Below are 24,220 nucleotides of genomic sequence, written 5' to 3'. Positions count from 1 at the left end.
CTCCAGCAGGCCCCATAGCTGCCACCTACCCCTCTCTTCTTGCTCATTCCCAGCTCCCTTTTTCCCCGGGTGGCTTTGACATGGATTCCTCTCTCCCCTGTTAACACCCTTGTACTGGCTCGTCCCTTCTCCAGGGTCTGTCCATGACTCTCTCTAAGGGTTTTAGTGCAAACCATCTAGGAAAAATGAGTCAACCGGCCAAGGTAACAAGCATGGGAAGCTCCTAGGGTTCCAAACCCGTCCCAGCTAGTTCTGTCCCCCAGCCCCTTCTTGTGTGAGTCTGAATGGCTCTCCATATGACCCAGAGGTGAATCTAAGGCTGTGTTTTCCAAACGTTCCATGAGATTCCAGTTCCAGGAGCAGTTTCTCAGAGACATGGGTTCATGGTCCAAAGGACAGGGAAGTTCTGCTTGTACCCTCCCTGTCTTGGCGACTGACATCCGTTGTGGGAAAGCAGACCAAGGGTTTTGAGAAGTCAGGCAGAGTAGAGAGCGCTGTGCAACTTGGTACAACCCAAGACCTGTTTGAGCACCAGGAGCGTGTTTTGCAGCCCATCTGAGAGATGCTAATTCGGAGGTGTGTCTGTGAGTTGATTCCGGAAGCCTCCGAGCCCTTACTAGGGTCCTCTTGGCCCTGGGATGGAGACCACAGGGCCTCTCCCGGCTTCACTCAGGAAAATCCAAATTAGGTTATTCTCTGAGAGCCATCAGGAAGGTTTTTTTTTCCATCTATACCAGAGCATCGTCAGCTGCTTGTGCTTTCTTTGGAAGTAAATAGAAATGAATCAAGCCGGGGTGGGGGGGCCATTTATGGTCTGAACATTGCATTCTTGGGGTCTGGTCAAAGGAAGACGTCAGACCAAGCTGAGCCATTCTTAGAGAAAAGGATGGCACTGGCCTTTTCTGTATTTGGGAAGCAAGTCCTTTCTTATCAAGCCAGCTGTCACACACTCGGATTTCTCCTACACAGAGGCCCACACATGCACACACTTATATTAATAACGTGTATCTCTGCTCTCTTTCTGAAATGGAGGCTTTTTCTTGTAGCCTAGTCCACTTTGGCTTTTGTTTATTTTTAATTACTTTGTTTCAAATTAACAATCCCAGCTTTTTGATTGATAAGTTGGTTATCTTTTCCTAGGTTTTGTTTCTCTCTACTCTGGAAAATTCCATCAGTCATTTCACAGATGAGCCACGGGTTTTGTTTGTGTTTGTTTCCATTGGGGTCTAAAACCACAAAACGCTGTGAGGAAGGTGATACTGATTGTATTAGTTTGGTACAGCTGCCATGACAAAGTACCACACACTGAGTGGCTTAAACAGCAGAGATTTTTTTTTTTTTTTTTTTTTGCGGTACTCAGGCCTCTCACTGTTGTGGCCTCTCCCGTTGCAGAGCACAGGCTCTGGATGCGCAGGCTCAGCGGCCATGGCCCACGGGCCCAGCCACTCCGCGGCATGTGGGATCTTCCCAGACCGGGGCACGAACCCACGTCCCCTGCATCAGCAGGCGGACTCTCAACCACTGCGCCACCAGGGAAGCCCCAAACCGCAGAGATTTTTGTCTCAAAGTTCTGGAGGCTAGATGTCCAAGATCCAGGTATCGTTAGGGTTGGTTCCTTCCAAGGGCTGTGAGGGTCTGTTCCAGGCCTCTACTCCAGCTCCCGGTGGTTTGCTGGTAATCTTTGGTATTCCTTGGCTTGCAGAAGCATCACCCCCATCTCTACCTTCATCTTCACATGGTGTTCTTCCTGTGTGCCTGTGTAGATTTCCCTTCTTTATAAGGACATCAGTCCTATTGGATTAGGGACCCCTCCTCTGGCATGACCACATCTAAACTTAACTAATTACATCTGCAACAACCCTCTTTCCAAGTAACTGTCACATTCTTACTTGGAATGTGGTTCTAGGTTACTGAGGTACAGGGGCTTAGAACTTATATGAATTTGGAGGGGACACAGTTCCACCCATAACATCAACTCTATACATAATAACACATTTCATGCTGCAGCATTTGCAAATGCTCTGAGCTGCTGCCTCACCCTTTAGCCTGTCAGCCTCAGAAACAAAAGCTGAGCGCTCAGCTCACATAGGCTGCAGGACAGGTGGGAACTGGCTTAGACACAGAGATGCTAGCAGCTCTGCAGCAAGCTGACACTGTCCATTTTCCAAGAGAAGAGCCCAGAATGTCCTCAAGGTGGTCTGATTGGACCACCAATGGCAGGTGAGAACTGGAATTGGGTTCATTTCAGTGAAAGACTTCCTGCTGTGTGCACAGCCCTGAGTCGGGCCCTCGGGAGAGTGGGGTGGAGCAAACCCAGGCCCTGCCCATGAGGAAGCCGCAGGAGGCAGACGTGCGAGCTGCGTGCAGAGGTGTGGGTGCAGTGCTGTGGCCGTGATGAACTTTGCTCAGAGAGGGGACACTGAGGCTTCACAGAGGAGGTGATGTGTGAGCTGGGCTTGTCATCTTATCAGACAGTTCCAGCCAAGCTGGGGGACAGAAGGGCTTAGGGCCCCATTGTGTCTCCCGGGTTAGGTGACAGGTAGTGTGGTGTAGTGGGGAGCACTGGGGTCCGGTGACAGGGGTTCTGAGTCAAGCCCTAGGTCATCCCTCAGTTTCTTTGTTGATAAAAAGGTGTTAGTTAAAAAATTCAATTTACAGGGTGTGGCATCAGGATTGAATGAGTTCTCGGGTGTGAAAGTGTCATGGTTATGGAAGTAGCAGAGACAGGATACAAACACAGGTGTTAGGTGTCATCTGTGCCACAGAGAATACGCAGTAGCCTTCTCTCGCAAGGAGAGCAGCTGGGAAGTGGCAGACCTGGACTCCCACCCCCTCGATCAATCACTTCCTCCCTCTGAGCCAGCTCCCTGGGGGGTGAAGTGAGAGGTCTGGACCAGGCGATCTCCTTCTGGCCATGAAGTTAGGTGACTCTATGAAAAGGTGCCTGATACAATGGCTAGAGCCACGTGGGCTTGGAAAGCCAGCAGACTGGGGTTCAAATGGTGGTCCTGTCCCCTCCTGGTAGTGTGATTCGTGTGAGTCACTCAGCCTCTCTAAGCTCAGCGTCCTCATCTGCAAGACGGGGACAAATGCCTACCTCAGAGGTTAAATTAGAATGTCCTTGGGAATTACTTAAGGCACAGCTTGGCCTATGGTAGTAAAAGTTAGCTATTACTGTCAGCTGCTTCTTGTGAGGATTGAATGAGATGTTGCAGGGGAAGGGCCTGCATGCAGCAGGTGCTTAATTAACCACTGACACTTCCCCTGCTTTTAAGATCAGCCTTGGCAGAATTTCCAGCGTTCATGTTTTCCATCAGGGTGTGGGGTGAAGGGTGGAGGGTTGTACAGAAAATTTTAGAACTATTTGAAGAATAAAATAGTTTTCAGGCACTGGTAAGCCATTTATAATCACCTATTACTTGTAACTAATGGCCATGCCAATTACAACAATTACAAGTCGTTAAATTGCAAGCCCTCAGGACTTTCCCCTTGCAAGGTTTATGAGATAATTAGTCCAACTTAATACAGGATTCCAGTATAGTAATTATTATCCTGACAATTCATAAAACATGCCCAGGGCTCCATGTGAGTGATAAGCATCTATTTGCTCTGAGAGCAAATCCAAGAAGGGTCTTTCTAAGATTTTTCTCTTTCTGGTAGGTCATAGATGGGAACAGAAAGTTCTTCTACGATGTCGTACAGACGAGAACTAGAGAAATACCGTGACCTGGATGAAGATGAAATCCTTGGAGCCCTTACAGAAGAAGAGCTGAGGACCCTGGAAAATGAGCTGGATGAGCTGGACCCTGATGTGAGTAGGCACTAAAGGGGACACGTTGTCACAGTTGCAAGGACAGCAGCCATTACCACCTAGGGGAGGGGTAGGCCGACTTCCTGAAGTACCACTTCGCCTTTCCCACTATGACAATAACATTGGAGTAACATTGCCTTTGCAGGTGCGTGTGTGAGTGTGTGTTATATTAGTCAGGGTTCTCTAGAGAAACAGAACCATTAGGAGGTAGGAGATTATATATATATATATGTATAAAGAAATTTATTATAAGTAATTGGCTCACATGATTATTGAGGTTGACAAGTTCCAAGATCTGCAGTTGGCAAGCTGGAGACCCAGGACAGCTGGGAGTGTAGTTCTAGCCTGAGTTCAAAGGCCTGGGAACCAGGAAAGCTGATGGTATAGTTTCAGTCGAATAACTGGCAGGCTCAAGACCCAGGAAGAGCCAGTGCTTTCAGTTCAAGTCCAAAGGCAAGAAAAAAAACAAAACACAAAAGCAATTACCCAGCTCAAAGTAATCAGGCAGAAGGAAATTCCCCCTTTGCTGGTAGGAGGATCAGCTTTTTTGTTCTACATGTATTCAGACCTTCAACTGATTGGGTGGGGCCCACCCACATTAGGGAGGACAATCTGCTTTACTCAGTCTACCAATTCAAATGTTAATCTCATCTAGAAACCCCCTTACAGACATACCCAGAATAATTGTCTAAACATCTGGGCACCCCATGGCCCTGTCAAGTTGAGACATAAAATTAACCATCACAAGTCCACTCCCAGTCAACTCGGCACCCATATACATCTCCTTAAACCATACTTATCTCCAAATAAAGACAATAACGAGGTCATAATTCTGCCTAACATGATACAACTGTCCTGTGTATAACCTGCCAGAAGAAGAGGTAAAGTCCTTGAGTAATGTTTACCTTTCTCCTTGATCTCCCATAATTTAATACTATGATTTAAAATTAACAATACTTAGATACCACCATATAAAACCAATACATCTTGTGTTTCATGTTAAGAGAATAAGAGAGGGAAGAAAACAAAGATATTTACTTAATACACATACATAGACCCACACATACACAAACATGTTCATAAAAAAATACAGAGGAAGTACTCCTGACCACACTGTCCTCGTTTCTCTAACTGGTCACGTGGTCATAGCTGGTGTCCATTCTGTACTTCCCTCACCTTCAGCAACCATAGCCTCAGCTGGGTGTGCTTCTTTGCCGGCGGAGTGAACCTAGTTCTGAAGGGCCTGGACCATTAGTAGTCCTGCCTGGATTGAGTTGTTATAGTTTTCCATTGACTCTAATCACAGGTCCTGGCAATACTAAGAAAGCCCTAAGGAATCTCCTGTATTACAGACATACTCTTCGTTACCTTCCTTGTGGAGCAGCAGTCTGATTTACCCTTGGTAACCAGGACCAATCACCCCAGCCGGTACAGAAACTCCCTCTCTGCCTATTCATTCAGAGGCATAAGGAGCCCAAAGTGGCAGTCTTAACCTCCAATCCAATGGAATCACTGCTATGTCTCCTAGTGGAAGCATTCCTCCCTTTGGAACTAAGACCTTGAGGCCAGCAGAGCATCAGGTCACAAGAACAGGATGCACAACTTTTGCCAGTGGGTCACTAGGGGTACCACTGGTAATAGTGAGGGGTGCTACTCCCATTTTCTGGGCCCGTGAATCCTGGCCGTGGGAGGAGAAGCTCCATATATTGGACTCTGATTCAGAGCATGTACAGCCTCCTAGAGACCCTTGCCCCAGTCGGGCAGGGTATTACCACCTATCTGTACTGCAACTGAGTCTGCAAAAGCCAAGTCCACCGTTCTGTCAAGCCAGCTGCCACAGGATGGTGGGGAATATGTGTCAGGTAGCACCTATAAGTGTGTTTAATACTCAGAATTTGCCTCTGCAGTGAGGTTATGGCATCACAAGGCAGGAGGCTCCCTGGTCATGTCTGTGGTTTGGCCGGTCACCATGGAGCTGTCAGCAGAGCCGAGGGAGGCGGCTATTTCAGGTACCCCGGCTAATGCCCAGCTCAGAGAAGGGAGAGAATGAATGTTACTGAATTAAGTGAATTTCCCATTTGATATATTTTTAAATTAAAAATGGGATATTTCATGCCTTTTTAAAAAAACCTGTCACTGCTCAACCCTAGTTTAACAGTGATCCACACAAGAAAACACTACCATTTCACTAACCCTCGAGTAATTGCAGCTAGTGTAGAGGGAATGTAGGTTAGCAGGGAATACGCAGGACTAGAGGTTACGTGTCCCAGGTGCAAGCCTGGCCCTGTCTCTTACATTCATGTGACCTTGTGCCAGTTGCTGTCCGTCCCTAAGCTTCAATGTCCCCATCCATGAAATAATGGAGTTGCTTGGTCCCATTCAAAGCTAAGCTTCCATGAGCTTATAACCTGGTCTTATCTCCGGGTTTGATTAAATGTCTTCTTTCTAGATAACCCAGAATCCTTGTTTAGGGGTGCTGGGCCCTAGGCCACACAGAGTGACAAGCCCCTCCAGCAATGTGCTCTCATCTTGCTATTCACGACCCCTGCTGCCCCCCACCCCCGACCCCGCCAGGAGGAGACGGTCCCTGAGGTGAGGCTGCTGGGGTTGATTAGAAGACAGCATTGGTGGGAGAGCCTTGGGTTCTTCTTTCCCCTGCACCATCGCTTTCCATTAGCCTGGGTTTCCATAAAAACGAGTGACGTAGGAAAGAAACAATCAAGCTTCCAGCTTTAGTGCTATAAAGTTATTCTGTTCTAATTCTATCCTAGATCACCGTTGTCTAGAATTGCAAGAGCAGATAGTTTTAAAAAGTGAGAACTGAAGGAGGATGAAGCTACTTCTAGTCAATTCAGTAAACATGACGCAGTTACCTGCCATGTGCCGACCCCTGTGCGGCCACCAGCAGGGGAGCCTAGCGGGGATTCTGCCCTTCAGGCCCTCCATCCAGTGGGGAGCGGGCATAATAAACCGTGTCCTAAGTGGGAGCACTCAGGGAGAGGATTAATTCTTTTTGGTGGGAGGCTTCACAGAATAGGTGATACTGGGACTGGGTCCTGGGATTTTCAAAGTCGAGAATAAAAACAAAGAATTCTATGCTGAGTGAAGGTCACAGGCAAAGGCTCATGTACAGCAAGTAATTGGGGATGGGGAGTTTAGGCGTGGTTTCTGTGGAGGGCTCGCTGAGCCTGGAAGGGGGGTTGGGCTAGATATAGGGGCAGAGGGGTGCAAGGAAGACTAAAGAGTTCGGACTTTTCTCAGCAGGCCCAGGGAGTCCCGAAGGCAGAGAGTCAGTGGACTTGCTGACTAAGGACAGATGGACTGGAGGAGAGGCTGGGGAGATGGGTGAGAGGTGGAAGGGCTCCCGTGGTAGTGACAGAGATCTTTCCTGAAGATAAGGGCTCCTGCCCCTCTCCACAACCCTTCTGCCATCTTGCAGAATCTTTGCTGTTTTCAGGGTGAAGCACAGACTCCCAGGAGCCCCCAGAGCCTGCTGCCTCTGGCCTTGGGGCTGTTGGAGTTGCCCTGAGCCCCTGGATGGGGGTGAGTTTAGATTAGGCTGTGGCTACAAATTGGGTAGGTGATGACAAGGGTCAGAGCCAGGCAACAGACCTGGGAGTGGGAAGGGGGCAGATGAGGAGCCCTCTCAGAGCCGGGAGTGGAGCCCCTAAGGACCGCTGGAGCCCCAGCTAGGAGCTCCATTTCACTTCTAAACTGGCAAATGGCCTCACCCCTAATATCAGGGTGTCTGGCCCTAGCAGCAGATTCCCAGGGCCTGTGTACCGTCACACAGCCAGCTGCCCTGAGCCCTTCTCACCGGTGATTAACAGGAAGGTATGCGTGTGAACACTGGAGGGCTGGAGAAGCCGGTGAGGTGCAGAGAGCTGACTGACTTGCTCAGCGTCACAGGACCAGGGCATGGAGACTCAGATTTCACACAGGCTCCAAAGTGTGGCACCTCCCCCTCTGGCAGGAGGAAGGTACAAGTGCACTTGAATTTCAGAGTAGGGTTGGGCAATCCGAGACCTGTGATCCTCGTAGCATTGTGGCTTCAAATGGACATTTTCAAAGCCCCCTTTCTCTCTAAGTTCAAGAAAAAGAGAAGAGAAATCAGAGCAAGGACAGGAGATAACGGAGACCAGCGGGGTTTTTGTCCCCATCTAACAATTAGCCCTTCACTGAGATGTCTCTGTTACCTGATTTGCAAGTCAGGATGGGAGTTTTGAAAAGATCTAGTGGGGCTCCATTCTTTCTGAGAGCACAAACATTCCAGCTCGAGTTTCACCTACCCTCAGCCCATGTTCTGAAATCACAGCACAGGGAGAGGTCAAAGGTATGCAGACCAGGAGGGGCCTCCGAGACTCTGGCCCGGAGGGGATGCAGAGACCGGCAGGTGTCCAGCCATCCAACTTACAGAGCAGAAACTGAGCCCAGAGAGGGGAAGGAACTTGCTGTGGTCACAGGCCCGAGCAGAGCCAGCCCGGGCCCGCTGCCCTCTCTCTTATACCCTGTACTCCTCCTGTTTTCATTCTGGTTTAACAAGTACTTATACGGCACTTTTTATGTGCAGACGCTGTTCTAGGCACTTTGAAAATATTAATTCATTCAACCGTCATCCTAATCCTATGGTGCAGGCACTGTTATCCTGCCCATTTTACGGATGAGAAAACTGAGAGGTGAAGTAACTTGTCCAGGAAACTGAAATGAGGCAGTGGCAGAGCCATGATACGGCTCTAACAGTTCACGTCTTAGTCACACCGCTATAAGGCTTCACTGGAGTCTTCAGGAAGATAGTTTGAGCCACGGATGTGCTCTGGTTTTGTAGTTGGGGAAGGTGGTGTATGAAAAATTATCCCCTTTTCTTCCTAGAAACAGTCTGAGATGCAGAGGTCCTTATTCAATCTTGGCTCTGCCCCCAACTTTGGCAAGTGCTTTTCCCTCTTTGGATCTCAGTTTCCCTATCTGCAAAATGGACACAGTGGGCCTAGATGCCCTCTGACACCCCTTCCAGCTCTAACTGTCTCTGATTTTATGAGCAGTTCCTGGCAATCTTATGACCTGAATTCAGCTAACAGGTAATGTTTCAGGAGGCTATGTTTTCAGTGATGCAGTTGTTAAGCCCCAGTGTCATGTGACACAGTAGAGTACACAGAGTTGGAAAGCTGCTTTGTTTGCAGCAGAGGATTCCAAACTTGGGCACAGTAAAAAAAAAAAAAAAAAAAAAAAGTCCCCAAAACTTTCTCTCTCTTAGTCTGCGTCCTGGAAAAACTCAAGCTTATCATGAGATTGTTGCACTTGGACTCCCACGGGAGAGGAATGCTCCATGTGCTAAAAGTATCTGCTGTTGACTGATTCCCCAAGGGGATCTGCCCTTTCTCGTCTCTCTGGAGTTAAGTGCATGCTGCTCTGAAGCTGAGCCAGCTCCTCGGTTCAGATTGCCTTTGTACCAGGCAACAGGGAAAACGGTCAACGTACAGCGATGTTTGAGAATGACAAGTCACTCTGTGACTTGGGCAGGGTACAGTGTGTGAGCTCTTAGAGCATCAACAGATAGTTGACATTTACTGGGACAAAGCCCTGCATGGATTATCTTCTTTAGTCCTCTGACAGGTTTGGTTATCAGCTCCATTTTAAAGATGGGGAAACTGAGGCTTAGAGGGATGAAGTAGCCTGCCCAGGAGCTGGGATTCCAGCCCAGAGAGTCAGACCCAGTAGCCTGTGCTGTTAACTACCACCTCCTGTGAGTGTGTGTGGGAGGACCTGGAAGGCAACTTGGAGAACAAAGCTGGGGAATTACCAGCAAATTACTTTTTTCTAATTCAGTTTCTCTTGGAGTTGTTATGTTATTTTCACCATAAATATAAATCTTAAAAAAAGAAAGAAACCACCAGCACAAAGAATTTCACTATAAATGTTACTTGTTAATGAGGCTTTGAGGAAAAGGAGTAATATTTTTTAGTGTCTCAGTAAAAGGGTCAAAATATTTACACAAGAGAAGATGGTGGAGATAACCCCAAACTTACAAAGAAATTGGGTTTTACAAGTTGATTTTGAAGTCTGCTATTGGGAGTCTGTGACACATTACAACTATAGAAACAACAATGGAAAACAACAGGCCCCTGCAAGGCCTGAAATAATAATAATAATAATTTTAACACTACAGTTATTTCTCTGCTGAGGTCGTCTTACATGCCAGGTGCTAGGCTGTTTTATGGGCATCATCTCAAAAAACCTCCACGAGGATCCTATGAGACTGATCCTCATAGGTTGGGGTTGAAATCATTTTAAGAAAAGGAAATGGACGCCCACAATCACATAGCTGGTAGGTGATAGGCTGCATTCAGGTAGACCTGTCTCCCTCAGCCCAAAATGTGTCAAAAGTTCTGAGACCAAGGGACCATGAACTGCAGGGAGAAATGATGGAGGAGAAAACCTAGGACTGTAGAATCACAGAGTTAGAGGAACACTTAGACATGATCTGAGCCCCACCCCTATCCCTGGATATACAAACACGGCACAGATAAAGAATCCCTGATTTACAGAGTCCCTCCTACACACATGTCATTCACCCAATGCTTTATGTATTTCATCAAATCCTCATACCAACCCTTTGAGGTAAGCAGTACTATCCCCACTTTAGTGATGAAAAATCAATACAACAACAACAAAAAAACCCCCTGAAACCCATAGAAGGGAAGGGACTTGTTCAAGGTCACACAGCAAGTAAGCCACAGTACCAGGACAAAATCCTGGGTCTTCCTGTCACACTGCATGGCTTCCCACCCGACTCTACAAAATCATAAAATCCTCCATATTCATGGCCCAAATGTTATCCTATAAACCAGAGGATGCTCTTGGCTGTGCAGGAAGCAGCCACGTTTGGTCCACAGGGCTGTGGTTCTCCCTTGTAGCACAAACCAGCGGATTCACAAGCCCAGGACAGAAGTAAACAGTTGAAATGGAAAGAAATAAATCTCTGCTCTAAAAATAGGCACACATCCTTAGAAACACTGCCGGCCGTGCACAGAGCCAAGGATGGGCCTGGTGGAGTGAGGGCGAGTGAGGCCAGGTGTCAGTGTGTCCCCACCCCACCATCTGTCTTCTGGCCCCGTGACCACCTCTCCACCCCACTGCCTTCCCCAAGACCGGCCTCCAGCCTCCCCAGAATGCCCTCCTCCCTGCCCTGCCATCGTCTCCTCCCCGCCTCTGCTGCTGGGGGACCTCTTGGATCTGGAGCCCTTCATTCTCAAGTCAGAATCCTCCCATTTCTCAAGGCCCAACCTCCCCACCCCTCCCTTGGGAAGCCTTCCTGACCCTCCCCCTCCAAGCCCCCAGCACAGCAGCTTTTTGACTTTGACATTTTTAATAGGAAATACGTTAAACATATAATAGAGTAGAGAATACACCTATGTTTCCACTATCCAAACTTAACAAATGTAAAAATGTTGCCTTACTTGATTCAGATCACCCTTAAAAAGAAAAAAAAAATTACCATAGATAAAGTTTTAACCCTCTCTTCCCACCCGCCCCCCAGTTTCTTCCCCATCTCTCCCACTGCCACACCTTCTACCTGAGAGGCAGCAAACCAGCACCCACAACATCAGGTAGGTAATATAACGAAGGGAGGAAGATGGACCAATTTTCGTGAGGCACGTGGCCATCTTGGGTCATCTTTTACTTTTCCACTCTTGAAAGAGATGTGGACATAAGAAAGAAATTTTTCACTTACCACTTTACCTTCCAAGAAGAAAAGCAACAACAGAGCCAGTGATAAATGTTAACTGTTTCTTGGCCTCTGTGTCAGAGACAGGAGGGAGTGGTGGGGACTGAGGCAAATGGGAGAGTTTGTGTTTGACTAAAGGGCACTTGCTGTTCCACTCCACCAATTGTTGCCCAATATTGCCACGTCATCTAATTTTTCAAGAGAGGCTGGAGGGCTTCCCTGGTGGCACAGTGGTTGAGAATCCACCTGCCAACTCAGGGGTCTTGGGTTTGAACCCTGGCCCAGGGAGACCCCACGTGCCGCAGAGCAACTAAGCCCGTGTGCCACAACTATTGAGCCTGCGCTCTAGAGCCCGCGAGCCACAACTACTGAGCCTCGTACCACAACTACTGAAGCCCGTGCGCCTAGAGCCTGTATTCTGCAACAAGAGAAGCCACCGCAATGAGAAGCCCGCACACTGCAGCAAAGAGTAGCCCCCGCTCACCGCAACTAGAGGAAGCCCATGCATAGCAACGAAGACCCAATGCAGCCAAAAATAAATAAATAAAATAATTTATTTTAAAAAAGTTTAAAAAAGAGAAAGCCTGGAAATCTGAATTTTTATGTACAAGTTTCCTATTTGAAAATGTTGGCAGCTCATTCAAATATACAGACAAAACCAAGTTTTGGCATTTGATTGGACTATAGGTCTCCCAGTTTCCAATTCTTACTCTGTTCACATGACAGATTTTTAGATAGATAGATAGATAGATAGATGAAAAGTACCTAGCCCAGTGCCTGGCACATAATACGTTTTTAATAAATGTTTGTTGAACCTGAATATATGATTTGCCCACTAGAATCTAGGGTTCTTGCAATTTAGAGCCACATTGTAGCACCACAGGTATAGGGCAGCCAGGTACAGTTGTGCAAGTTTTGCACTGCACAACTCCAGCAACCACTGTTCACATAAACCAGAGAACATATAATGCCCTTGGAGTTGTGCCAGTGCACAACTTGCACAACCAGATGCAGCTGCCCTGACAGAGCCTCCCCATAATTCAGTGTCTGTTCAGTTGAATGAAAGTGAACAATTATGCCCTATGGTGATAAAACTGATTGTCATAATCTGTTTCTAATATAGAGTTCAAGGCTTTATTCTGAGGTTTCAAGCTAAAGGAGATCTTGACCATTTTACAGAAAGGGAATTCAAAGTCAGAGAGCACCAGTGCCCTGTTTGTGGCCTCAAAGCCCTGGGATGAGAACCCAGGCTGTCAGTTAGAATGCAGTTTAGCTGTAAGTAATAGAGATTCAAAATAACATGATGTAAGCAGTGGTTTATTCATCTCATAAAAGTCCAGAGGTGGGCAGTCTAGGGCAGGTAGGGAGCTTAGCTCCCCAAACATCCCAGAGTCCCAGGTTCCATTCAGCTCATGTCCTTGCCATCACTAAGGTGTAGCCCTCATCCTCACGATCCAAGGTGGTGGCCAGGATAGCTGCATTCCAGGCATTAGAATAGAAGAAAAGGGGTGGGGGTGGAGAAAAGCCATTTTTCAAGTACCTTTTAAGGAAAGTTACTGGAAGTTGCCACTGGACAGTTCTCATACCATGACCCAACCTAGCTGCAAGGGAGCCTGGGAAAAGTAGTCCTTAATCTAAGTGGCCATGTGCTCAGCTAAGGGTGGAGTGCTTTTATCACTGGAGAAGGGGAGATATGATATTGGTGACAATTTGAAGTCTGTAACTATGGGTTTGCCAGTCTGATGGCCTGATGTTCTGCTCTGCCAAAAGTTCTGAGGAGGAGTGAGAGGAGTTGCTAGGAATTTAAATCCAGATCCCCAAAGGAAACATTACAAAGGTCTTACTCTCTAGCTTGGCATTTTCCAAAATCTCCATCAGTAAACTCTGGTCCCATGGTGGGCACCCTCACTCTAGCACCCTTCATAATGCATCCCCTTCCCCAGACCTGCTTGGGGCAGCAGCTGGGTGCCCAGCAGACAGCTCAGGGCAGCAGGTGTGATGCTGACTTGAAGGGTGTCCAAGAAATACCATCTTTTCCCTGCCGGAGCATCAGTGCTGTGTGATTCTGGACAACTCAGAACACATTAGCGCTCACTGCTTGGGGCCGGAGACTCAGAGATGACTAGGATACGTCCCAGCTGGCCTTTGAGGGGCATTCAGTCTCCCTGGGGAGAGGGATACCGCATAAATGTGCTCCAAGACAAATTAGAAGGAACAGTATATAAGAATTGGCAAGATGCCTCAGGGTGTTTGGAAAGAGAATCACCAGATCAGTGCCAGGAGCACAGCAAAGGCTGGACAGGGTGCCCAAGGGAAGGGCTTTGAAGGGTGTATGCAGGGAGGGGAGGAGGGATGGAATTCCAGGCAGAGAGCACAGCCTGAGCAATGCCCTGGCAGGGTGAGGGTGTGGGGCACGGCTGCGGAATGCGGAGCAGCCTGGAGTGGCTGGAACATGGAATACTTAAAGATGAGAAGTTCGGGAGGCTGGAGTAGGTTGAGGTCAAATCACGAAAAGCTCTCCATGTCTGGCTGATGAATTTAGTCATGATTCTGTGGGTTAGTAGAGGTGCTGAGCGTTTGTGAGTGTGTTGGGGAGTGACCCTGTCAGATGCGCCAGTTGGTCCGGTCCGTCTGGCTGATAGAAGGGGAAGGGAGTGCAGATGGAGAGGCCAGTGGCAGGGAGGCCAGCCTGAGGCTACTCTGATGATCCCAGCAAGAGACAGCACAGCTTGAACTAGGCCGGTTCCCCTCAGATGGAGACGTTTCCAAACCCTGCAGCCTCAGACTCCTTCCCCTGGCGAGCCACACCCCCTCATCCTGCCAAGCCTCTGTCTCCGCGGTGCTATCCCCCGGTAACATCCCTCTCCTCTCTTCTCTTACCCCGGCTGTCCTGCCTAGTGCCCTGGGACTCACTCAGCTCAGGAGCCACCGCCTCCAGGAAGCCCGGGTAGAGTAAGCTGCTCACACTTGGGCGTGTCTCCCTCTCTTGGGCCCCTGTGGAGCGCAATCACTCATTCATTGTCTCAGGGTGCCCCGCACAGCAGGGAATGTGGAACATTTTCCTTGTACATGAGGCAGAAAAGGAGGATTAGGAGAACGCCGGGAAGGGAAGGTTTGGCCTCACCTTGTGCCATGAACAGCAGAGAGACACAGAGTGTGCTGTCGTGAGCGATAGGTTCCACCACAAACAACTACTGGGCTTGGGCTACGACGGTGCCTTTGGATGTCAGCACGAATGCCCTGTAAAGCTGTCCGGGGGGTGTGCTAGCTCCTGGGCTTCACCAGTCCTGCAGCAGCGTCATGGTGGCTGAGGCAAAGGCCTGGCTCTTTCTGGAGAGAACAGGAAAAGAGGAGGAGGTCCAGAGTGCGTTGGGCGGGTGGATGGGTGGGGAATGTATGGAGAAAGGGGGCTTATTAGAGGTCTGGACCCGCTTGTCCCATCTGTGACCGAAGCACGCGTGCTGTGCTCTCAGGCTAGGTTCTGCCATATGTGACAAGAAAGCTCTGCTGAAGCCCCACCGAGTGACCTCTAGTGGGATCTGGAAGCTGCTGGTGAACGGGGCAGAGGCCGGGCGCTCTGTCTCCTGACGAGCCCCGAGGCACTGGAGGGCCACGCTTTACACAAGGGGAATCAGACCTGAAAGATAATTGGAAAATAAAAGTCCTCAAGGCCACTTGAAAAAAAGCATTTGGGTCAAATACCTTGTAAAAGGTAACTGGATGGCTGACTGGCCTGTTCAATGTTTGGACTGCTGCTGTGGTGGACGGGGGAAGGGTGGGCATCTGGGGCAGCCTGAGGTCGTTAGAAGCAGGAGGGAGAAAGAATTCTCAGTGGGAACTCTGAGAAATCTACCTCCTGGGCTTCACTCTTACCCAGGACAGTAACTCCATGCCTCCGTGCCTCAGTTTCTCCACCTGTAAACGGAGACCAGTGTGATAAAGAGGTGCACTCCGGAGAGGGAGCCTGGTTCTCACACGGGGCCACATCTGGTTTCCAGGATCCGTTCTCAGAGGAAGGCAGCCGGGTGGGATGGAAAGCTTTCTGGGGCTTGGAACTCAGGAGCCCGGGCTCTCGGTCCACGTGTGACCTCAGGCAAGGCCCTTGCCCTCCCCGGCCCTCGCTGCCAATACCCGATAAAGAGCGCGGTCCACCCTCTTCCAGGGGGCTGTGTATGGTTCAGTCACAGAACAGAAACCCAGGACTCCTGGAGCCCAGCCCAAGGAGGGGGACACATTGTACATTCCCTTGTTCTTAGACGTAGTTGATTTATGGGGGAAAAGTGATAAAATTCCTTGTGTTTTGTCACTGTGAAGAACCAGGTTAAAGGACGTTGTATAGGGCTTCCCTGGTGGCGCAGTGGTTGAGAGTCCGCCTGCCGATGCAGGGGACGCGGGTTCGTGCCCCGGTCTGGGATGATCCCACATGCTGTGGAGCGGCTGGGCCCGTAAGCCATGGCCGCTGAGGCTGCGCATCCAGAGCCTGTGCTCCGCAACGGGAGAGGCCACTACAGTGAGAGGCCCGCGTACTGCAAAAAAAAGAAATAAAATAAAATTAAAGGACGTTGTATATATGCTAAGCCACTAGTCTGAAGACAGTCATACTGATCCTTGAGAAGCTAATTATGTGCAGTGTCACCTATATATCAGCTCAGGCTTCCTGGCTGTGTGGCTAACAAGCTGTGTGACTTTGGGCAGTGACTTCAGTTTCCCTTGCCTCAGTTTCCCCAACTGAAAATGAAAGAATTGGCCCAGAGGCTGTCTCAGGGCTTTGCAGCTCTGAGCTGCCAGGAGTCTATGATTCTTTTAATACATTGTATGTGTATGTGTATGTGTGTGTATGTGTTGCTTGTGTGTGTACTTCTAACCCAGCCCGCAGTAGTTCTAGCCAGGATGGAGTCTCTCATAGCGCCAGCTATCTATAATTAGATAATTATAGTGGTAATTGTGCAGATGCTTAATATTTGGCCTTTACTTCACCTGTTTGCAGGGTGTTAGAGCTCCTAACAACGCAGTTGAGGATTTGTCAGTTTTCATTGTCCTGTGGGCAGCTGGACTCCAGAGCTTGGGTGAGAAAATTAGACCAAGATGTTAACCTGTCAGGCTGCACATCCAAGTTTTAATTTTACAACATTAAAAGGAAGTCACCATTTAAAAAACCACAAGTAGGGAACTACAGGAAGAGATTGCCTAGTTTTTCCCTCTGTGATTATTTCCAAGAACATATTAAACTTTTGATTCGTTTTTAATTTTTTTTTAAAACCTCTAAATTAAAAACCCATGTATACAACCTCTTTCTTCCTCTGGCCCAGAGCCTGAAAGGAGCAAGACATTCAGTGATCATGTGTGGAATAAATGAATGAGTATCTTGACTTTCTCTACCTGGAATTTTAGTCTGATAGGAACCTCCAATCAGAGATGGCAAAGTGGCAGCCCATGGGCTGAGACTGGCCTGCATCTGTGTTTTATTTGGTCTGAACACTGTTCTTAAAATATTTGGATCATGTGTCAATGTTTAATAATCAAGAGCTTTCACATAAAGTTGAGCAGATCTAAGAACACCACCCACATTCTTACACGGCAGTAATTAGCTCCAATGTGCCACAGTCCTCCCCACTCCCAAGCGCATAACAGCTATAATTTTATATTTAGGCTAAGATCAGAGAGTGTCTAGAAATTCTTCCTCCTTAAAACGAACACTAACTTTCCTGTCAGGCTATAATAAGGAGATCGCCCAGGCATTAGTCACTGCCCTCCTCACACAAGTAAATTTCCAATTGTAAGTAAGGACCAAGTCATATATATTGTACCAAAGCTGTCTCCCAAAGCAAATCTCACCCATAACCCACCGATCTTTGGAGTGAAGATGTCCATGTGATGTGTGTGTGTAAATACAGATTCCCCTCATGCAGAAGCGATATCTGCCTTGGAGGAGCAGACTGATGCTTTGAACTAAATATAAAGAAAGCACGTGCCCAGCAAATTTACCCTGTGCAGACATTAAGATTAGGAGAATGAGACTTAAGTGCCTTAAAGTTTAGATCGTTCCAATTACCAGCGGGCATCATGGACGTATACGACCTTTGCAGGAATGTAGAGGCTAGTTATCGACTATTCTTTGCTATTCAGTAAAGTGGACCCCACTTTAGGATCTTGATTAACCTTAAAAACTAAAACAATACATTGTTTTCCACACGTGCTATAATTGAGACTTTTCTCTCATTTTACTCTGCTTCCCCCATTTACCTTCTGTCTCCTCAGTTATTCCAAATTAGAGAGCCCTTGGTGGGGTCCTGGTCTTAGCACACTGCCTGGACACATAATAGTCACTCCATGGATGTTTGCTGCACGAATAAGAAATGAAGGAATGAAAGATACATTTCTACACATACATGTTCAACAAATGCTGTCCTGGTCGAAGGTGACACCAAAATGGTTGTGGGAACTCTTTCCTCACCAACTGGGTAGGCTGGGTCTGAGAGTCAGCTTCAGGTTCTAATAGTCATCCAAGGCAGCATTTTCTTATACATTTAACTGCTCCATGATGAATTTACATAATATGGCACCTTGCTCTGTAAAACAAGACACCATATTAAATCTGGCCGGCTCTAGCCTGCCCAATCTCAGCATCATTTTTGGCCACTGACACACAAAGAGCCTGTGTTCTCAGCATTCCATGGGCATTTAATTTATTGCATTGGCCATTTTTGTAATTTTCCCCTCACTAACATAGTCCATTTTTTAAAAATTTATTTATTTTTAATTTATTTATTTTTGGCTGCGTTGGGTCTTCGGTGCTGCTCGCGGGCATTCTCTAGTTGCGGCGAGCAGGGGCCGCTCTTCACTGTGGTGCGCGGGCTTCTCATTGCGGTGGCCTCTCTTGTTGAAGAGCACGGGCTCTAGGTGCACAGGCCTCAGCAGTTGCAGCATGTGGGTTCAGTAGTTGTGGCTCGCAGGCTCAGTAGTTGTAGCACATGGGCTCAGTTGCTCCGCGGCATGTGGGATCCTCCTGGACCAGGGCTTGAACCCGTGTCCCCTGCATTGGCAGGCAGACTCCCAACCACTGCGCCACCAGGGAAGCCCCATAGTCCATTTTTAATAACGCCTTTTTTGAGATGTAAAATTCATAAAATTCACCCATTTAAAGTATATAATTCAGTGTTTCTTAGTATATTCACAGAGTTATACGACAATCACCATAGTCAATTTTAGAACATTTTCATCACCTCAAAAAGAAACCTGTTCCCATTAGCTGTCACTCCGCATTTCTCACCTTCCTCCTCAGCTCTAGGCAACCATTAATCTACCTTCTGTCTCTACAGATGTGACTGTTCTCTGGACATATCATATAAATGGAATCAGACACTATGTAGTCCTTTGTGACTGGCTTCTTTCACTTAGCATGATGTTTTCAAGGTTTCATCTGTGACGTAGCACGCACCAGTACTTCATTTCTTTTTGTTGCCAAATAGTATTCTGTTGTATGGATATACCACACTTTATTTATCCATTTGTCACTTGATAGACATTTGAGTTGTTTCCACGTTCGGGCTATTATGACTATGAACGTTCATGTATAAGTTTTTGTGTCAACATATTCTTTTATTTCTCTTGGGTATATACCTAGGAGTGGAATTGCTGTCTCATATGATAACTCTTTTAATCTTTTGAGAATCTGCCAGACTGTTTTCCAAAGGGGCTGTACCATTTTACATTCCCCTCAGCAGCATATGAGTGTTTCAATGTCTCCACATTCTCACCAACACTTGCTTTTACTCGTCTTTTTTATTATAGCCATCCTAATGGGTGTGAAGTAGTATCTCACCCTGGGTTTAATTTGTGTTCCCTTGATGGTTAATGATGTTGAGCAGCTTTTCATGTGCTTACTGGCCATTTTTATATCTTCTTTGGAGAAATGTCTATTCAGATCCATTGCCCATTTTTATATTCTGTTGTTTGTCTTATATATTTTGAGTTTAGGAGATCTTTAAGTATTCTGCATACTCGATCCTTCTCAGATATATGATTTGCAAAAACTTTCTCCCAAACTGTGGGTTGTCTTTTTACTTCACAGTTTCCTTTGAAGCACAAACATTTTCAAGTTTGATGAAGTCCAATTTATTTATTTTTTTCTTTTGTTGCTTATTGTTTTAGTATCATATCTAAGAAACCATTGCTTAATCCAGGTCACAGAGATTTATGCCTATGTTTTCTTCCAAAAGTTTTATAGTTTTAGCTCTTACATTTAGGTCTTTGATTTATTTTGAGTTAATTCTTGTATATCATGTGAGTTCATATGCTGTTTTTGAAAACAAGTTAAAATGATAAATAATCATGAGTTTAAAAAATATACAACTGTCTGGTTTTAATTGAAAATCACGTTATAGTTCACTAGACGCACCATTTGATAGAATGAAAATAAACTCCTAATGAGGCTGATACTCTCAGTATTTCCTTTAAAAATCCAATAAGCTAAGAATTGTTAGAAAAGGCCTTACACGTTTTTGTTTTTTAAAAGTCAACTGCTTTCAATAAAGATAAATGAAACTATATTTTAACATGACATCTAAGTAATATTTTTAAAATACATTAAAAACATCTTCACTCCCCTATTAGAATGATATGGGCTTCAGTTTTAACACTGAAATGGTTCTCAATCGGGCGATTTTGCATCCCTACCAGGGATATCTGGCGATATTTGGAGACATTTTGGCTGTCACAGCTTAGGAGGGGGGTGGTGCTACCAGCATCCATTAGACAGAGGACAGAGATGCTGCTAGCCAGCCACGAATGCACAGAACAAGCCACATGACAAGGAATCATCCAGCCCCAAATACCTCTTGTGCTGACATTGAAAACCCTACTTTCCCCGCCCCCAGTTTTATTGAGATATCATTGGCATACAGCATGGTAGACGTTTAAGGTGTACAGCATAAAGACTTGACTTACATACATCATGAAATGATTACTAGTTTAGTGACCATCCATTATCTCATGTATATACAAAAAGAGAAAAAAATGTGAAAAACCCTACTTTGAATCAGTGGCCTCTATCAGATCTATTCAAAACGAGATGTGAGTTTGCAAACCCTTTTCCCCTCAGTTACAGCATCATGGGTTTCTCCCATCACAATACTGAGCCCTTTGGAAGTCAGAATGTGCCCCAGCACCTCACTGCCATCAAAATCCTTTATGGTGACAAAAATCTCTCAGGTCTTCCCTGTGGGGATCATTGGGAAAACACTTGCTGTCCATGCTTAATTCATTTTATATTTGTATGTGTTCCTTTTTTGAATTTTAAGATATATTGGGATAACACATCCCCTGTCCAACATACATATTTGGGTAACCAACCTCCTGGTATAAGGTATTTTACCTGATTTTAGAACAGCAGCAATAGTCAATAATAATTTATGTGCTCACTGTATCAGACACTGTGCTAAGCACCCTTCTGCACTATCTAATTTACTTTTCTCAACAATTCTGAGAGAGTGACTGTTATTATTCACATTTTATAGCCAGAGAAACGGAGAAACGGTGAGGTTTGCCCAAGATCATGTTGCTGGAGACATCATTACTCCAAGTCAGGGCTTAAGCCTGGTGTGGGGTAACTGTGACATGCTGGCGTGTCACAAAGAATTTGATTACTTATTATGGGTAATCACAGATGGACATTTGCCGACATTTAGGCTGTGCCCTCACTCAACTGGGCTACGGTAGATGTACTTTCACTGAATGGACACACACTAGTAGCCACAGGAAATCCTGTCTCACCTGGGACATACCTGTGGAAATGTGGCTCATCTGTGGACCATCAGCCATCCTTCATATCACGGTGGACAGTGTCTGAGGACTGCTGCTTAAGGAAAACTAGGGTATCTGTGGCACCACGTATGTTCTTGACACTCATCCACAAATCAGTCACGGCTTGATTTTCTACCTATTGGCCGTCCTCTCATAATGTGCTCCAACTCCCAAATGTCCCTCCTGACTTGTGGCCTAAATGCATTTGCACATACACCAGCCCCCCTCTGCGAGCCCCTGTGTGTACTGATCAGTGTGCGAGGCCCTGCTCACCTCAGCTCTCCCGGAGTTGGGCTCACACTCCAGTCTCCTGATCTTGCACCCACCACTCTTAGTGGAACAGCACAGTGGTAAACTATCTTGTAAAAAGAACAAAAAACAACAAAAAAAAATCATACTGCAGTCAAACAGTAGCATTTCCCTCCCAAGCTTTGTCCTTCTATGTCCCAGGCACAGAGCTCTCTTCATATAGCTAATAGTATTCCCCTCTCAGAGGGGGCTTTTAGGAAAGGATTTGAAGTGTGAGTGAGTGAGTGAAGATATGCATTTTGCTGGTACAAAGATTGGAGACGGAACGGCTCTCCAATTTAGCCATTTTGGGGGTGCAGCAAGAAGTGAGGTGAGATTCTGCTCACATCAGCCTTCCCCATATCCTCCTGACCTCCCCGAATGAAAAGGAGTGGAGAGAGAGCAATGATCTAACTAGAAGATTGCCCTCTTCCCCCAAATCTGAAGAAGGACCCTGGTTTGGTTCTAGATTGGGGCAAGTCTTTCTTTGCTCTTGGCCTCAGTTTCCTCTTGAAGGGAGCATGTGTACACTGGATGATCTCTAAGCATCCTGGCAACCGTAAACTTCTTTGAGTCTCTACAATACTGAGTTAAAGTGAAGTCCATGTGCTTCAAATCCACCCTGATTAGGAATCTGCTTTAGTAGTGAGCCCACACCTAGAAGCCTGTCCATGTTTGAAGAAGAGAACACAGTGATTGGTTGATGCTATCTTTCTTCAGAGACCCATCTCCACGGGCAACGTTCAAAATATTTAACAGCCAGCATGCATGAGCACGACAGTCAGGAGGGTAGAAAGCAGCTGGTAGGGCCAACCAGGGCTGCAGCCTGAGAGCATGCCTGGCCCTTCCTGCAGTCCTGCCCAGCTTTCTCTGCTTGTTTTTTGGGTCTGCCTCTTCCTGCCTGATTCTGCATCCAGGGCCCTAACTCAAACCCCCTGGGCTGCTTCTCTCCCCAACCACTTTCTGCACAACAGCTGTAAATACCCTCACGCAGCCAAACGCCAACTTAATCCTATTTCTCCCTCAGCAGATGCTCTTGGAGCCCTCCGCTGTGCTCAGCCCCTGGTCAGCTGACCCCTCACCCCCTTGCCTTTAAAACAATGTTAGAGGCTGGGAAACAGGTATGGTTAAGAGACCCGAGTCCTAGCCTAGCTCTGCCCCTGTCTGCCAGTGACCTTGGGCAAGCCTCTGCCCCTCCCATGTTGTTAGTTTCCTTACATGTAAATGAGCGACTTAGATTGAGCTCCCTGTTTTTCAGTGATGAGTTTCTGGAGGAATGCAAGTCTTCAGCAGCTGACTGCTCTCTCTCTTTCTCTCTCTCTGTGCACCTGCCCCGCAACTGCCACTGTAGAATGCACTGCTGCCTGCGGGCCTGAGGCAGAAGGATCAGACCACCAAGGCGCCCACGGGCCCCTTTAAAAGGGAGGAGCTCTTGGATCACTTGGAAAAGCAAGCAAAGGAGTTTAAGGACCGAGAAGATCTGGTCCCCTACACAGGGGAGAAGCGAGGTACTGAACAATGTTGCACTTTTGAGTACGTCATTCCCCATGATCATTGAGTGGCAGCTGTATGCCAGGCCCTGTGTTGGGCCAGATGTGACTGGACCTCCTTGCCCTCATCCCTGCCTGGCCCAAAGTCACAAACCCGACTCCAAAAGCATCAGCGCATGGGGTAGATTTAGTGAAGTTTTGGGGTAAACCAGACCCGTAACACTCCCGTAAGTCCCCTTTAACTAGGGTGTCCTGATTATTTTTCATACAAACCTGATACTGTCAAAAGGGAAAGAAGGAACTATTAAAATGGTATCAGGACGTGAAGCCCAAACAAGGCCTGTCCCCTCCAAACCAGGAACAAGAGATATCCTGTCTCAACCCTAATTATCCCCTCTTTTTCCCCAAAGTTCCTCTCTCTGGCAGCTGCAGCTTCCTTTCCTTCATCTGCCCCTCTAAGACTCTCTGCCCCAGACTAAGGCAAGCCATCTAGAAGGCTCCGGGGAGCAGAGAGGCACTCCGACTATCCAACCCTTCCAGAACTTCCCCTTCACTCCAAATCATCCTTCTGTCCTCTGGTACCATGCTCACCCTTGCTCACTGCCCTGCTGCCCCACAGGCCTCTTTCTCTTCCCCAAACACTCCAAGCTCTTTCCTACCTCAGGACCTTTGCACGTATGCCCTCTGCATGGAATGCTGGTCCTCTGTCCACCTCCAAGCTGGCTTCAGGGCTGGCTTCTCTCCTCTGTAAGAGGCGTAATGGTTAGAAGCATAGCCTGGAGTTGGGTCTACTTTGGCTACAGTCTTGGCACTACCCCTTACTAGGCTGTGTGAACTCAAGTACATTTGTTTGTTTGGCCATGCCACATGGCTTACAGGATCTTAGTCCCCGACCAGGGATCTAACCTGTGCCCCCTGCAGTGGAAGTGCAGAGTCTTAACCACTGGACTGCAAGGGAATTCCCTCGAGTACATTTTTAAACCTGCTGTGCCTCCATTTCCTCGTCTGTAAAATGGGGTTGATGAATATTACCAGCCTTCTGAGGGAGTTACGAAGACTGAGTTAAGATCTATATAAAGCACTTAAAACAGCACCCGGTGCATCCTG

At 47.2% G+C, this 24,220-nt stretch overlaps 1 protein-coding gene across 1 annotated transcript in view; it reads left to right on the top strand.

The window, feature by feature from the left end:
- The window catches only part of TMOD1 (tropomodulin 1), an 80,815-nt gene that overhangs the window by 17,271 nt on the left and 39,324 nt on the right, over nt 1–24,220 (top strand). Inside the window, exons 2-3 of the mRNA XM_027105424.1 lie at nt 3,661–3,811; nt 22,975–23,131. Coding sequence (XP_026961225.1) covers nt 3,668–3,811; nt 22,975–23,131 — 301 coding nt within the window. The 5' untranslated portion in view covers nt 3,661–3,667. The remainder of the gene's footprint in view (nt 1–3,660; nt 3,812–22,974; nt 23,132–24,220) is intronic.

The sequence above is a fragment of the Aethalodelphis obliquidens genome, unplaced genomic scaffold (genome assembly GCF_003676395.1).
Source record: "Aethalodelphis obliquidens isolate GAN/ISIS:26980383/991018 unplaced genomic scaffold, ASM367639v1 scaffold7, whole genome shotgun sequence".
Lineage (NCBI taxonomy): Eukaryota > Metazoa > Chordata > Mammalia > Artiodactyla > Delphinidae > Aethalodelphis > Aethalodelphis obliquidens.
This window is presented reverse-complemented; position numbering and strand designations above follow the sequence as displayed.